We start from the raw sequence: 13,352 nt of genomic DNA on the forward strand, positions 1-13,352 counted from the left end.
TGAGGGCTGCACATTCTGGGAAGCAGGGAAAGGGTGGGCAGAGGGCAAGTCTTGGATGCTCTTTGGAACCCCATAAAGACAAAGACCAGTTTGTCCCTTGTCCTGCTTACCTTTTTGAAAAGGAACCTCGGGGACTAGGGGCAAAGGGGGACTCCATCGCCAGTTGTGTAGGGCCCCTTTCCACCATTTGCCTCCAAGGGTGCTTGGGGTGCCAAAACAGCTTCCTGATAGGATAGCCTAACCCCTGTCCCTGCTGAGCTTCAAGAAGCTCAGCCTTACCTCTGATTTTTCCCTCAGACTTCCTTTTTCTTCCCTCTGCAGAGCAAACCATCGACATGGGCTTTCCAGGAGCTGGGCTGCTGGTCTCATCCTGCCAGTACACCATGGTGCCGCTGAGGGGCATTTCTGCTCCTCGTGCCAATGGACACCCCTACATTAATGGGCAGCCCTACGCCAACAGGGCACATTTGAGTGGCATCTGCCCCTCCTCAGGAGTGGCGTACACAAGCACCAAGCCCCGAGATTACAGCCCAGATGAAGTGCCACCGGTATGTCCACACCTGTGGTTAAGAGCTGGTTTGACATGAGCTGGAGGCCGTGGTGGCAGTGGGAGGGCTTCTCCAGACGTGGCTGCCACACTTTGCGGCATGTAGAAGTGACAACACTGGCTTTTTAAAAGAGATTTCCCCTTTGCAGTGGAGCCTGAGACATGTGGGGAACAGGAAGGTCTCCAAAACACTGGTGAATGGGTGGTTTCTTGGGGCAGTGGCACTTAAGTCTGGAGGAGGTTCCTGTTTCTCCTGAGCGAAGCTCACAGGGACTGACAGTGCTGAAGACTCTGCATGTAAAGAGTAACACAGGCCAAGACAATGCCACAGCAGAGACTATAAATTAGTTATTGTCCCCCACTGATTCAGCAGTGTGAAATGAGTTTTTCAGCGCTCAGTTTCACTGTCCTCTGTAGCAAAATAAACAGTTTCAGCTTTCTCTGCCTTCTGCCATAAGAGCCTCACCAATTTGCCCCAGGGTTCCTACTCCCAGATCATGGCACCTGCTTCTTAATGTGCTATTGCTCCAACAATCCTTCTCTTTCCTTCCAGACACATGAGGAGACCAACGCCTTGCTCCAGGCAAGAGTGCTGCAAAATGGGAATGCCCAGCAAGACTACCAGCCCTCCAGGTTAGTCCTGGCTTGTGGAGGGGATGGATGGAACACTGGGACCCACAAGACTACATGCTCACAAAAGATTGCCCTCAATACATTCCCATCTGTCCCAACTCATTTGGGAAACAAATCCATGCTCCAGCACTAGGCCTTCTTGGTCCAAATTCTTTTGTAAAGCTCATTCCTGTCATGATTTCAGGGAGGAATAATTTAATTGTAGAGGTGGCCAAGACCTACTTCCCCTGCCCCCTTTTCCTCCTCCTGCTCCTAAATGGGAGACTGAAAAGCAGGACAATAGAAGCAAACAGCTATGACTGGATGCTGATAAACAGCTGCCCCAGAATCTGCCTGGTTTTCAGTTGGGGGTGCTTTGTGTCTCACTGTTCAGATGTCTTTATTACCATGTTCCCTGTGAGGCACTACTTCTCCCAGCTCCTGTGGCACTCACTAGCTGTTGGATCAGGGGTACCAGGTCCCATCACCTCATTCCCATCTCACAAGTAGATTCCCATTTCTTCCCCTCACTTAGGAATGCTGTGTGTCACTGCATTGATGCAGCTGACTGTTACACAGGTAATCTCTTTCAAGGAGGAAAGATCTGTTAACAGCACCAAACCTCCTTGCCTGCCTCCCCAGATTGCCCAGTTCAAGAACAGAAGACAGCTCTTTCCTCTACAGTCTTCCAGATGACTCCACCCACCAGCTTCTTCAGCAACAAGACGACTGTCCTCACCTTCAAGAGCACTTTATTGGCCTCCATCATCCAGTAATGGGAAACAAAGTGGGATGCCCTAGCCTGGATCCTCGACAGGACACCTTGTTCCACCAAGGTCAGTTGGGGAACACTTTGGAAAAGTCCATGCCTCCTTCATCTCATCATTTGAAGCTGATCTTGAAGGCAAATCTCACTGTAAAGCATTTCTGATTGTTCATGTTCAAATTATGTGAATCCACCTCCTTAGGACCTGATCCATTGATCGACACCTATAGTATGGATCTGACTTGTTTTGTGCAGTCATGGGATTGAATTCCCATATAGATTTTCAGAATGCATATCTTCCTTTTTGATCAGAGTACCTCTCCTTATTAAGTGAACTCTTAACTAAAAACCTCCCATCTCATCTCTCCTTTCATCATGCACTGTAATTATTTCTTTCTCCTTTCCCTTTCAGGAAGCCCTTGCTGCCTAGGCCTAGTGCCAGTTGAAGAGGTAGAAAGACTAGAGTGCTGCCAGTCCAGAGGAGATCTCCATTCCCAGAACCCAGTGATCACGTCTTTGGGTCAGGATCTACCAAGACACCTGAACAGCAGCCCGCCACCACTGAGACCCTTAGAGACTCACCCTCCCTCCAGCTAGGGACCAAGCTGCCTTTTGCAAAAGACTTATTCTAAAGAGAGAAAGAGAAAGGGTATTTATTTTTGTATAACACCCCTATTTATATATTTATGCACTTGTATATAGATGTATATGTGCCTTTTATAATGCTATGGAGACAGAAGGCATCCTCAGCAAGGTCACAGGAGGACCCAGGAAACAAAGCAGCAGCTCTCCGTGGCTGTTCATCAGAGCACAGGATTGCAACAGCTGGACAAGAGACATTGTGGGACACAGGTCCAAACACAGCTGCCACCACCACCAAGGTTGAGCACCCTCTTGCAGCGAGGGCTTCACAAAAGGTTTTTTCCTGTCCCCTACAGGAAGGTTTGTTCCAGGAACACACTCCTGTGAATGGACTGGAGTTACGCACTCTGCCTGATCAACTTAAACAACCCTTCACATACACGCCATCTGCAGCCGCCTATCTGTAAAGACAAACCACGCTTTAACATCTCAAATAAAGGCTTTAGTCTTTGCTGTGCCTGGCTTTATGCTAATTCCTCACACAGAATGAGCCTTCTCTTTTTTTTTCACTTGCAGACATATAGCAAGCAGGACACCTGGGGAATGGTGACCTTTTCCTGCAGTTAGAGTTTTGCAAATAGCCACCAAGGCGAAGTGTCCTCAATGCTGAGCTCGGAAGAGGGATAGCTCCTGCTTGTGCCAGTTAAGTGACATGAAACTTCTAGTGAGGAGCATAGCTAGAGGACTTGCAACTGGATTAGTTGCATGAGTTCGGTGATGGAGAGAGGCAGCCTGATACTCAAATCTCTGCCAGTCTTGTCTCCTTTACATCCACCCCCCCCACCCCCGCCAATCCTGTGGCTTTCCAGCTTCCAGAACTTTCAGCATGTGGATAAGGGTGACTTTTTGCTTACAGAAACACAGGATGCTCAGCAGCTCCAAAGGGACTGTTAAGGAAACTTTCTGAGTATACAGGAGCCACTCTGGCAGTCACGCTCCCTCCACCCAAGACTTTAACTGCTGGGACTGAAGCCTCTTCTTAGCAGGTAGCTCCAGTGAGGCAACAGGTGCCCCTCTTGACTCTCTGCACACCCCCCACTCACACTGTCAGACAAGTTTCCCTTACTGGCTCAACCCTGGATTCCCCAAAGCCAAGTCTCAGATGTTTGGTTCTTTAAAGTACTTTAGTTGTGGTGCAACATCCCCATAACAGCTTGAGTGGGTGCCTCCCAGAAAGGACCCTGAACAAAGGAACCAGACAGCAAAAGGCAAAAAGACCAGTGGCAAAAGGGAGCGGGGAGGAACAACAAGAGTAGCTTGTCAATAGATTGTCCAATAGGTTGTCCAATCTATTCAATTAAAAAAGAGCAACAACCCCAAGTGTTCCCCAGCACCCTCAGAAGCCTTGCACTGGAAGACCTGTGCAGCACAACCCCTTAGCCCTGGGGGTGAAGACATTTTTGCAGTAGGGGTAAGTGCTATAAATGATCACATGCTGTCACCATACTAAATGCAAGAGGCAGAAAAGAGTAAAACCTGAAAACACACTGAGCCTGGTTCTGATCAGGCAGGTGCAAGTGGAGTTACAGGCTGACTTTACATTTGCTGTACCCTCCTCGTGCCAGGTAAATGTGACATCCTGCACTGCAGTGCTGTTTTCCACTGCTCCATACCCTTCTGAGCACCACAGGCCCTGAGGAAAAAAAGCTCCCCTTTGCTTTGTCCCAGTAAATAGCACTTTCCTTAACTAACCAGCTCAGTTAGCAGAGCAGTGTCATTCCTGCTGGGATGCTCAGCAATAACGAATGCACACTGAAGGCAAACCTCTTTTACCATTTTTGAGAACAAGGTACCAAAGCTGTATTTTCCCACGTGAAACTCTGATTCAGCTTTCCACAGCCACTTCTTTGAAGGCACATACACACACAGGGCACCTGTCCAGTGCAAGTCTCTCCAATGGACCGATAACAGTAGTTTTATTTGCAACTTTTTTACTCCATATCTGTTGCTGCAGTCATATTTTGATAGAGGAAACAAATGTAACCCTTTACAACTAACCCATGTATAGCCAAAACAATTCCTCACTCCAGGCATGACTGCTGCCACAGTTAATTTTAAGGTCGACTTGGATTGTTAGTTACCACTGCTGGTGTAAGAACAAGGAATGCTTCAGTTAGAGTCTCACAGTCCTGTGGTAAATGGTGTAGAAAGAGGTACCCACCTTTCCTGCTAAGGAAAGCAAGTTCTTTTCAGAACCCACTTTTTCTGCCCAGATTGATCTCCTCTTTCAGAAGGGCTACGTCATGAGCCACGCGCAGGAGCTGTGACTCCAGCCTGCCTCTCTCTTTCATGTCCGTAGTTTGGGTGCCCTGAAATTCTGCTCCCTGTATGGAGAGGAAAGAAATGGCTCCTATAAAACGTGGGGATGAATAGTGGAAATTTATTTCACGGGGGGAAAGTGAACCTTTCCAAGAAGCAGGACATCTCTCTGATTTCTCCGTTCCGTAGTGAGAAGTACTTGAAAGGGAAGAGTGAGGGACCACTAACAGGCTGTCACTGATGGCTGCCTTATTCCCTAGTACAGAGCAATAAACCCACTTTTCACTGGAACATTTTGTTACATGAGTTTTTCCATGTAACAAAGGAAGATTTTTTAATTCCTACAAGGCATATTTTCTTCAGAAATAAGAAGAATTTGTTTCAGTCTTAGAAAGCAGCTAAGTAAGAAATTGCAGAAATGCCAAGGTATAGCTTCTTCAGGATCAGCTCATTCCTCTCCCTTTCTACAAGACCTGGAGCAGCTATTCTTCCTGTCCCACTGTTAGCCCAAATGGCAGAGCAGGATGCAAGATCAGACAGCTGCTGAGGGTCAGATGATTCCCCTTACCCATTTCTGAACAGTCCCAAACCTGCATGTAGTACAGTGGCTAAGAAGCTTACCAGATCATTTGTTAGTGAATCCAGCTTAGTTTCAAGTTGATGCTTTTCCCGGCAAAACTCGTCCAGCTTCAACAGCTTGGTGGTGTTTTCCTTTGTCACCTTCATTAGCTGCTGCTGCAGTTCTAAGATTCTTTCCTGGACAGATGTAAAATGTTGAGTGGGGATGAGAGAGGACAAAAAGTGTGAGGTGGGGAAGAAGTGTTAGGCACAATGTGTGTCACAGAAGACATGTAAACAACAGACTGATCCTGCACACACCACCTGATCCCACAGTATCTTTAGTGCAATCTGTCATCTTTATATATATATATATATATATACATACACATATATATTGCAAATGCCTAAGTAACTAAAGCAGTTAGGCAAAAGTGTGGGAAAGAGAAAGCCATTAGGTACATAGTACTCCTGTACCCTTCCGTGCCCTTCTGTAAGGGCAGCATAAGCATGTTGCCTGCTTGCAGCACAGCAGCTGAGCCTTAGGCTCCCCCAGATAGAGACATGAACTTTCCAGACTGCACAGACTGCCATCCCAGGCATGAGCCAGGGCTTGCCCTGTACTCAAAGAGTTTGTGACCAAAGGCAGTGGGAGAAGGCTGCAGGTGCTGAATGCCACCTGAGAAACAAAGAAAAGCACTCTGGAAGAACTTCATATTGGGACTGAAGCAGAAAAATGCATCTGAGGAAAGTAAAACAAAGAGATCATCAACTATGTCCATGAGAAAATAGGATGTGCATCAGCAACTGGAGAAGAGGTAGGAGAGATGATGGGAAATTGGATATTATATTCTATTAATGACAAGTGAGAAAAAATCAAACACGAGCATGTTCACAAAAGATTTTAGTGTTAACTATTCAGTCTCAGGGAAATGAAGCCTTAACTGATCATCGTAACATGTGTCTTCCTCATTTCCCTCATCCTTACCTCCCACTTTTTAAGATCCAGGTAATGTTCATATTCTTTCTCCATTATTTTCACTTTCATGTCCTCCATGGGTATGTTAATAGAGTGTGCTTGAACTGCTTCAAAATCAACCAGCCGACCAAACTTCTCCATCATCAGATGATTGCACTTCTCTTCCAGTCCTAACAGAGGGGCACAAATGGCAGCACTGTTGGTTAATAAGAATTTCTGCCTTACCCTAGCTTTTTGTCTGAGCTCTTTGGTATTTGTTTTGTAATAAATAATTCACAGAAAACCACACAAAGCTCACAATTGAGTGTTACCATTTGTCCTTGACCATGATCATGCCTGTGTGGTCACCAAGCCATACTCTAAGCCAGTCCTAGTAAGCCAGTCCCACACCACAGACTATATAGGGCCTCTGCAGGTCTGGTGGTGCTAGTCACAGCTTTGGGTTTGATTCTTGGAAAAGTGTTTTAAATAGGGCTTGTTTCATTCTTCTGATGTTACACAGAGGAGGAAATCGCCAAAGAAAGCTTACATAGCTTTGGGGAAGCAACTTTCTTCCTGGGAGTTCTGGTTTACAACCAGAAATAGCAATCATGTATCCAGACTTCCAGTGTCTCATCTCAGTCAACTCCACTTATACTAAAGTCACAAATTATTTTGCACAGCCTGTGCAAGTATAGAGACAGACACGTGGTGAGTTACCCGCACCCAGTGAGGGGGACAGAGTGAGCATTAGCATGCTGTGTAGTTCAGAGTCTCTGTTACTCACGTTGAATCTCTGTCTCCATCTCCTTTTTGTCCTGGACAAGCTGCCTGTGTTTCTCCCGGGCCTTCTTATAATGCTCCCTTTGCATTATCTTCTCATTACATAAGTCCACAACTCTCTTCTGCAGGTACTCCAAGGACTGACTGGTAAATACCAAAGCCTGGGAGAAGTCACTCGGCATCTCCCCATCAACCAAGCACTGCACCTGCAAGAAGCAGCCACAAAAAAGCAAGGCTGACTTTACTTATTAAGGTGACTTTCCTTATTAAGGGTGCTGGTGGTCTCTCTGGGTAACTAATGTGTGAGCAATAGAGAACTAATGAGGAAGATAATAGTAAGTGGGGGCACAACTCATGTTTTGGGCCAGGGAATTGTTACCACTCAGCAAAGCTGAAAGACCACTTTTAGATCTACCACAACAGCCTACACATAAAGCTGTCTACCTTTCAGTGGCCCCTGGAACAAAGGGGGAGTAAGGCACTCCCTGTCAGCTGTAATTTTGAATTATCTGGGAGCTGCAGAATTGCAGAGTCAGGCCTTAGACTCTCCTGTCTTTATTATCAACCTTTTAATGATGGGAGATAAAAAAAAATGGAGAGAGCTTGCCTCAGAAGTACACAGGCACTAACAGGCAGAGGCCTATCTTCTCTCTCTGAGGACATGATTCAGCCCAGATGAAATAACAGTATTGTCATTAGTTTTCCTCCTAATTTGCTACTTATCTTCCCTGTGCTCACAGCTGTATAAATGAATGCAGTGTATCCAATCCAACATTATTGAATTGGGCAAAACTCACGTGAGTTTAATAATTTTGGGCCTTTTTTGGTTTGCTTTTTTTGGGGGTGGGTCTTGGTTATTTTTCCAAGAGAATATCAGTAGGTAAGGACCTGAAGGAAAATACCATGGCAAACCTATAAAGCACCTGAAGACTACGCACATTTCAGCAATGGACCAACCTGCCTGTCCTTACCTCATTTCTGTCAGTCCAGGAGAAGGGAAAAATAAAAAAATTCTAGAGGAAATAGCAGCATGAAGTTCAATTAATGGCATTTCACTCTCAGGAGAGTACTGTGAATCAGGAGCTAAGGGCCCCAAAGAACAGTAACACCATTGTTTATATGTACACAGGCCATTCTGCACCTGCAGTTGCACAACATCTTGAATTACCTGATGGAGTTTCAAAGGCACAGCTACATATAGCTCATTCAGTCTCTGCAGCTTTTCCCACTGAAAGATCTCCAGATCCAACTTTGTTGTGTCCAGACTGGTTTCCACTTCTTTTTCCTGCAGAAAGACAAATGGTGGACAACAAAATCCTGCAGTACTCAAAATATACAGGGTAGCAAGGTTAGAATTCCTCATCCAAAGTGAAAGAAGTATAGAAAAAAAAAAACTCTTTTTCTTTTTTTTATTACATATGATAGGTTTCACAGACAAACATGAGGCTCATCTATATATTCAAGCAGTATTCTAACCTGAATACATCTGTACACACGTGCACCTATAAATGTTTCCTTAGAGAAGCCCTGTACATATCAAGAGACAGCTGCTTTGTTTAACATCTAAAATACTTGTAGATCAACAGAGCCTGCAAGATAATTTTTATTGTGTTTTATTGTGTGCCTGGAAATGCTTATTGATTCTGCATGAAAAAGAAACAATTCAAACTCAAATGTCAGACCCCAGGGTGAATATGTGGCAGCTGGCACTTAGGAAAGCCTTTAAAAACTAAACAAAAAATGTTGTAAGTTAAGCATATTTGATGGAACATTTTTGAGACACAATAAAAGAAAGACTTGCATAATGTTATTTTCGTAGCACACTCTCTCTATCCCGGATAACCCTTCATGTGAAGATATTTTTGACTTAATGTAAATCAAATGTCTAAGTGAATGCAGGAGTTAAAAAAAGCTATAAGGAAAATTTGCATCAAAAGAGTTTATTCAGTGATTACCTGTGACAAAGGTATTGTCCCAGGTAATGCATAAACCATGCAGTTTTATGCATTTATTTTAACTTACATTTGTGTTAGGATAAGTATTCTTCAATCTCTCCATCCCCATAGATGTGAACAGAGGATAGGCCAGGCTACATCAGGAGTTTTATCTGACCCAGAGAATCCAGCTTTTGCTGCTGCGCGATGGCTAAACAGCTGGGAAGGGACTGGACCTAAAACCTGGATCCAGCCTCCTGGAAGCTAAACTTGGACCACCTTGATTCCCCGTTTTCAGGAGAGCAGGTGATCCATGTTGAGCTGCCTCCTGCCTCTGTGCTACCACAGACACCTCTATCCAAACTGAGGCCTCTCAAAGGCTTAGGATTTTGTTTATAAATCTTAGCCAAAATCACTTGCACAACATCTTCAGTGGAGCATGCTAATGCTTGCTGAGAAAACACTACAATACCTTTTCGGCCAAGGCAATATATTTCTTTCTGAGGTCAGCAGCAATTTTCTTCTCCTCTGCTAAAGCTTTCTCAATGTCTAACCGCTGCTGCCGGAGCTGGAGGGTGTTTAGGAAGAGTGCCTCGTCACAGTCTGTGGAGGAAACAGCCAAAGAAGAGCTTAGTTCCATTACGACTGCTCTAAGTTGCCCTTTTTGCTCTATAGTTACTGGCTGGAGCTGGTAGCTTCTCCTGCTGTGCACATTGCCCAGTGTTCCCCTTAATACGATCAGGGTTTTGGTTCCCTAGAGCTTTCTCAACCACAGATCCCACGGGTCAAATTCTTCCATGAGGTGGTAAAGGTCTTGGATGGATCTTTTTTTCTTTATATTCAGTAAGTTTGTTTTCAGAAGTCACGTTAAATGCATCAAAGCCAGCATGAAAGCCAAGTGCTCAAAAATTAGCTTTTTTAAGCAATGCAGTCCCAGTAATTAACACATGTTACACTAAACTCTTCAATTATGTGAACACATAGTTTTTTATTCACAGCACCCTTCTCTATAAATTATGAACTTTGCTGTAGAATTCAGTTGTATACAAATTCTATTTGTAAACAAAGCTGTGGTTCACAGGACCTGTTTCATTTGTTTAATGGTAAGGAAGAGACCTGTAAATTTCTATATATCACTGTGATTTCAGTCATACTAATCAAGTGAATAATTATGCCCAAGTCAGCAGGCAAAATAATAAAAAAGAAGCAAATAATAAAGGCCAAAAAAATGACACATGAATAGACAAGTATGAAGAGGCTAATGCAACACATAATTTCCATATTAAATTAGCAATTTGGACTTTTTAAATAAAAAGTAAAAATCTTCATTTCTTCCCAACATTTCATTGAAAAACGAGATGAATGAGGAGTTAATAAAAAATTCTATTTGTGGAAATGCTATTAAAATCCAATTAAAAAAAAAGTAAGGTGAACAGTTAGTAAGTTCTAACTTAAAAATGAAGCAGCGTTGTTACATGGTCATTGACATATCAACCAAAGATTTTTTTAAAAAACAACACCCTAAATTATTTAAACTCTTACAAAAAAAAAAAAAAAAAGTGGGGCAGAAGTTGCTTGCCTTTTGTGAATGCACGAATGAAGAGGATTTTGTAAAGTAAAGCTTCTAACTTTTCAGATACCCTTATGAGAGCAGCCTAGCAACAGGCAATTGCTACATAAATCCACGAGGTGGTAACAAAGAGCTTCAATTAACAGCATGGCAGAGTCACTTCAGAAGTTCCCTGAACAGGGAAGGATCCAGCTAGGCCAGGCAGCACATTTGAGAGCAGCCACAGCCCTGCTACCACCCCACTCCTTATAGAAGACTTTTTTCTCCACAAAACAGCCATGAAATGGTGAGTGGTTCTTTACAGAAAATAATTAGTTCTTAGTGTTTGCTAAGTTAAGTTTTGTTTTTCCAAAATTTTTAATTAGAGTACCCTACGCTACCAGTTGTTTCATTATCTTCACTGAGAGTTCCTGGGGAAAAACACTGCACTCAGGAGGGGCACACACACTCCAGCCCTTCAGGGCTTTAATATGCAGTGAAAAATAAACAATTCTGTGTTTTCTTTTTAAATACACACTATTGTCCCTAAAGCTAAACAATCAGTCAGTGCAAGGAAATGGTTTAGGTACCATCTGGGCAAACAGAGTCATCAAAGACTTCATCTTCAGATCCAGAATTTTCTTCATCAGGCCTCAAGTCAGACTCTTCATCATCCTCTTCTTCATTTTCATCTTCTTCATCTGAAAGAAACAGACAGTAATGCTGGCTTGCAAAACACCTCCAGACCCATCAGCTGTGCATTATGCCACTGTGCTGGTTAACACAATCCCAATAATCCATGAAAGATCATCCTGGTAATGGGTGAATCCAGGTACCTTGTGCCTATTGCACTGATCTGATGATTTCACAGAAAAGAAAAGAGGGGAAAAGGAAGAAGGAGAGAGATCACCTAGTTCTGGCAAAGGCACAGACGCAGGCATATTTTTGGGACTTCCTTCAATGTTTCCTCTCTGTACATGCCATGAATTTAAAACTTGAAGATTTAGCATTCTACTACAGAGACTAATCAGCCAAGCAAAATATGGAGGCACAAATCTATTGCAAAAGCATCACTGTTGTCTGCACTTTTTGCTATTCATGTCCCACTTCAAATCAAAAGCCAAGTCAGGAAGAGCACAAGTATTTTAGCTCAGTAAGGCTGCCTAGCCTTAACAGCGTAAAACTGAGTCACTAAGACAAATTAAATCCTTTTGTAATATGTCTAGTCCTGTGACTAATAGGTGATTGCAGATTAGGTTTATGATCTCTCATTAGTCAATGCACAGATTAAAGCAGAATGTCATGAATGTGACAGACTAATCACTTATCCATAGCTACCACTGTTACAGCCTAGGAAGTACCTATTTAAAGCTTTACCTCTTCTTCTTACCAATTATCAGTCATCAATACTGACTTACAGGAAGTAAACTGCAGGACCTATCATCAGACCAACTATAGTCATGTTAGAAACTGGATTACAGCATTGTTATCATTCGGGATGGTTGCCATAGAATATGCTGTCAGTATACAAACAAATATGGGTAGGTCTGATCCATGGGTTTTTGAACTGACTTGAGTGCTGCATGTACTCAGAGTCCCAGGTAGACTGAGAGACATTTACTTGACCACACAGACATAAAACAAAAAGAACAGAATCTCCAACCTGCTTCTCTTCCTACTTCTTTTTTTTCCACACACTCGATTTTCTTCTTCAGAACCTTGGTAAGAAAATGGGCAAATTCATTGTCTTCTCCAAGGGATGCTTGGAAGTTGGCATAAAGAGCTTTCTTACATTCCCGAAGCTTTAAAATCTCACACTTTTTATCCTCCATTTTTGCAAGGTAGCTCTCCAATTCTTGCTAAAGAAACAAAAAAACCTACTTCAGTTAAAAGGTACATCCATGGGTATGTATATATGATGCATCTGTGAAGATCTGGATATGCAAAACTCATCTTTCTCTCTTTAAACCCATGGTTCAATCAAGCAACACCTAGGAGCATGTTCTTTAAGCATATGATTTGTTACTTATGGCACATCATGAAGTACCTATTAAAATGCAAATGTTAAGATTATGAAAAGATTAAGTATTTGAAGTTAAATGTGACCATCTCAGGTTGATCACCAAGAGTTTCTTGGTTTTCAAAATCTAGCACTAGACACTGGATCAGTGCTGAAACGAAACAAAAGCACGCCACCATTTACTTTACGGCTTGCTTTTGTTTCAACCCATGTATTAACGGTACCATTAAATCTAGAGATACGTGGCCTATTTACTTGTGTGGCCTCCTGTTCACTGATGAGGGTGTCAATTCGCTCCTGGAGAAGGTTCTCATGTTTCTCAAGTTTCTTCAGGATAAGCAGCTCTTCACAGCACGTGATGCAGCGCAGGTCAGCATTTTTCATCTGCACATCCATCTTCAGCTTCTTGTGCCGCAAAAGGCGAAGTTCAGCATCAAAGTTGATCACCAGCATGTTGATCTGTAGCACACGAGAGTCAAACCAGGAACAGGAAAAGTATTACAAGGGGAGCTAGACATATAAATCTAGAGAAAGCAGCAAAGAGGAAAATTCTCTGCCAAATCAACAACTCAGGCATGCTATTTCTTATGGATTACTGAAGCACTTAGAAAGACTAGGTTAACCCCAAATGTTTCTTCATTCTCAGCTTCATAGTAAAACAATCACCAGAGATTCACAGGAGTCTTTCACTGCATTCCACTCCACCCCAAAAAATATTTTACTC

General features: G+C 43.2%; 2 protein-coding genes across 3 annotated transcripts in view; one reads left to right on the forward strand and one right to left on the reverse strand.

Annotated features, from left to right (window-relative positions):
* BOC (BOC cell adhesion associated, oncogene regulated) overlaps window positions 1-3,024 on the forward strand; it is a 55,305-nt gene extending 52,281 nt beyond the window's left edge. For both annotated transcript variants that reach the window (XM_027878812.1, XM_027878813.1), the window contains exons 16-19: window positions 322-548; window positions 1,101-1,180; window positions 1,802-1,995; window positions 2,338-3,024. In XM_027878812.1, coding sequence (XP_027734613.1) covers window positions 322-548; window positions 1,101-1,180; window positions 1,802-1,995; window positions 2,338-2,522 — 686 coding nt within the window. In that variant the 3' untranslated portion in view covers window positions 2,523-3,024. The remainder of the gene's footprint in view (window positions 1-321; window positions 549-1,100; window positions 1,181-1,801; window positions 1,996-2,337) is intronic.
* A 1,452-nt stretch (window positions 3,025-4,476) lies between these two features.
* Window positions 4,477-13,352, reverse strand: part of CFAP44 (cilia and flagella associated protein 44) — a 42,564-nt gene continuing 33,688 nt past the window's right edge. Inside the window, exons 26-34 of the mRNA XM_027878811.1 lie at window positions 12,884-13,087; window positions 12,272-12,467; window positions 11,199-11,309; window positions 9,532-9,662; window positions 8,294-8,410; window positions 7,130-7,331; window positions 6,373-6,533; window positions 5,448-5,582; window positions 4,477-4,891 (exon numbers count right to left, since the gene is read on the reverse strand). Coding sequence (XP_027734612.1) covers window positions 4,757-4,891; window positions 5,448-5,582; window positions 6,373-6,533; window positions 7,130-7,331; window positions 8,294-8,410; window positions 9,532-9,662; window positions 11,199-11,309; window positions 12,272-12,467; window positions 12,884-13,087 — 1,392 coding nt within the window. The 3' untranslated portion in view covers window positions 4,477-4,756. The remainder of the gene's footprint in view (window positions 4,892-5,447; window positions 5,583-6,372; window positions 6,534-7,129; window positions 7,332-8,293; window positions 8,411-9,531; window positions 9,663-11,198; window positions 11,310-12,271; window positions 12,468-12,883; window positions 13,088-13,352) is intronic.

Source organism: Empidonax traillii, unplaced genomic scaffold, assembly GCF_003031625.1.
Source record: "Empidonax traillii isolate 1590-97213 ecotype Southwest subspecies unplaced genomic scaffold, ASM303162v1 scaffold46:size3806547, whole genome shotgun sequence".
Classification (NCBI taxonomy): Eukaryota; Metazoa; Chordata; class Aves; order Passeriformes; family Tyrannidae; genus Empidonax; species Empidonax traillii.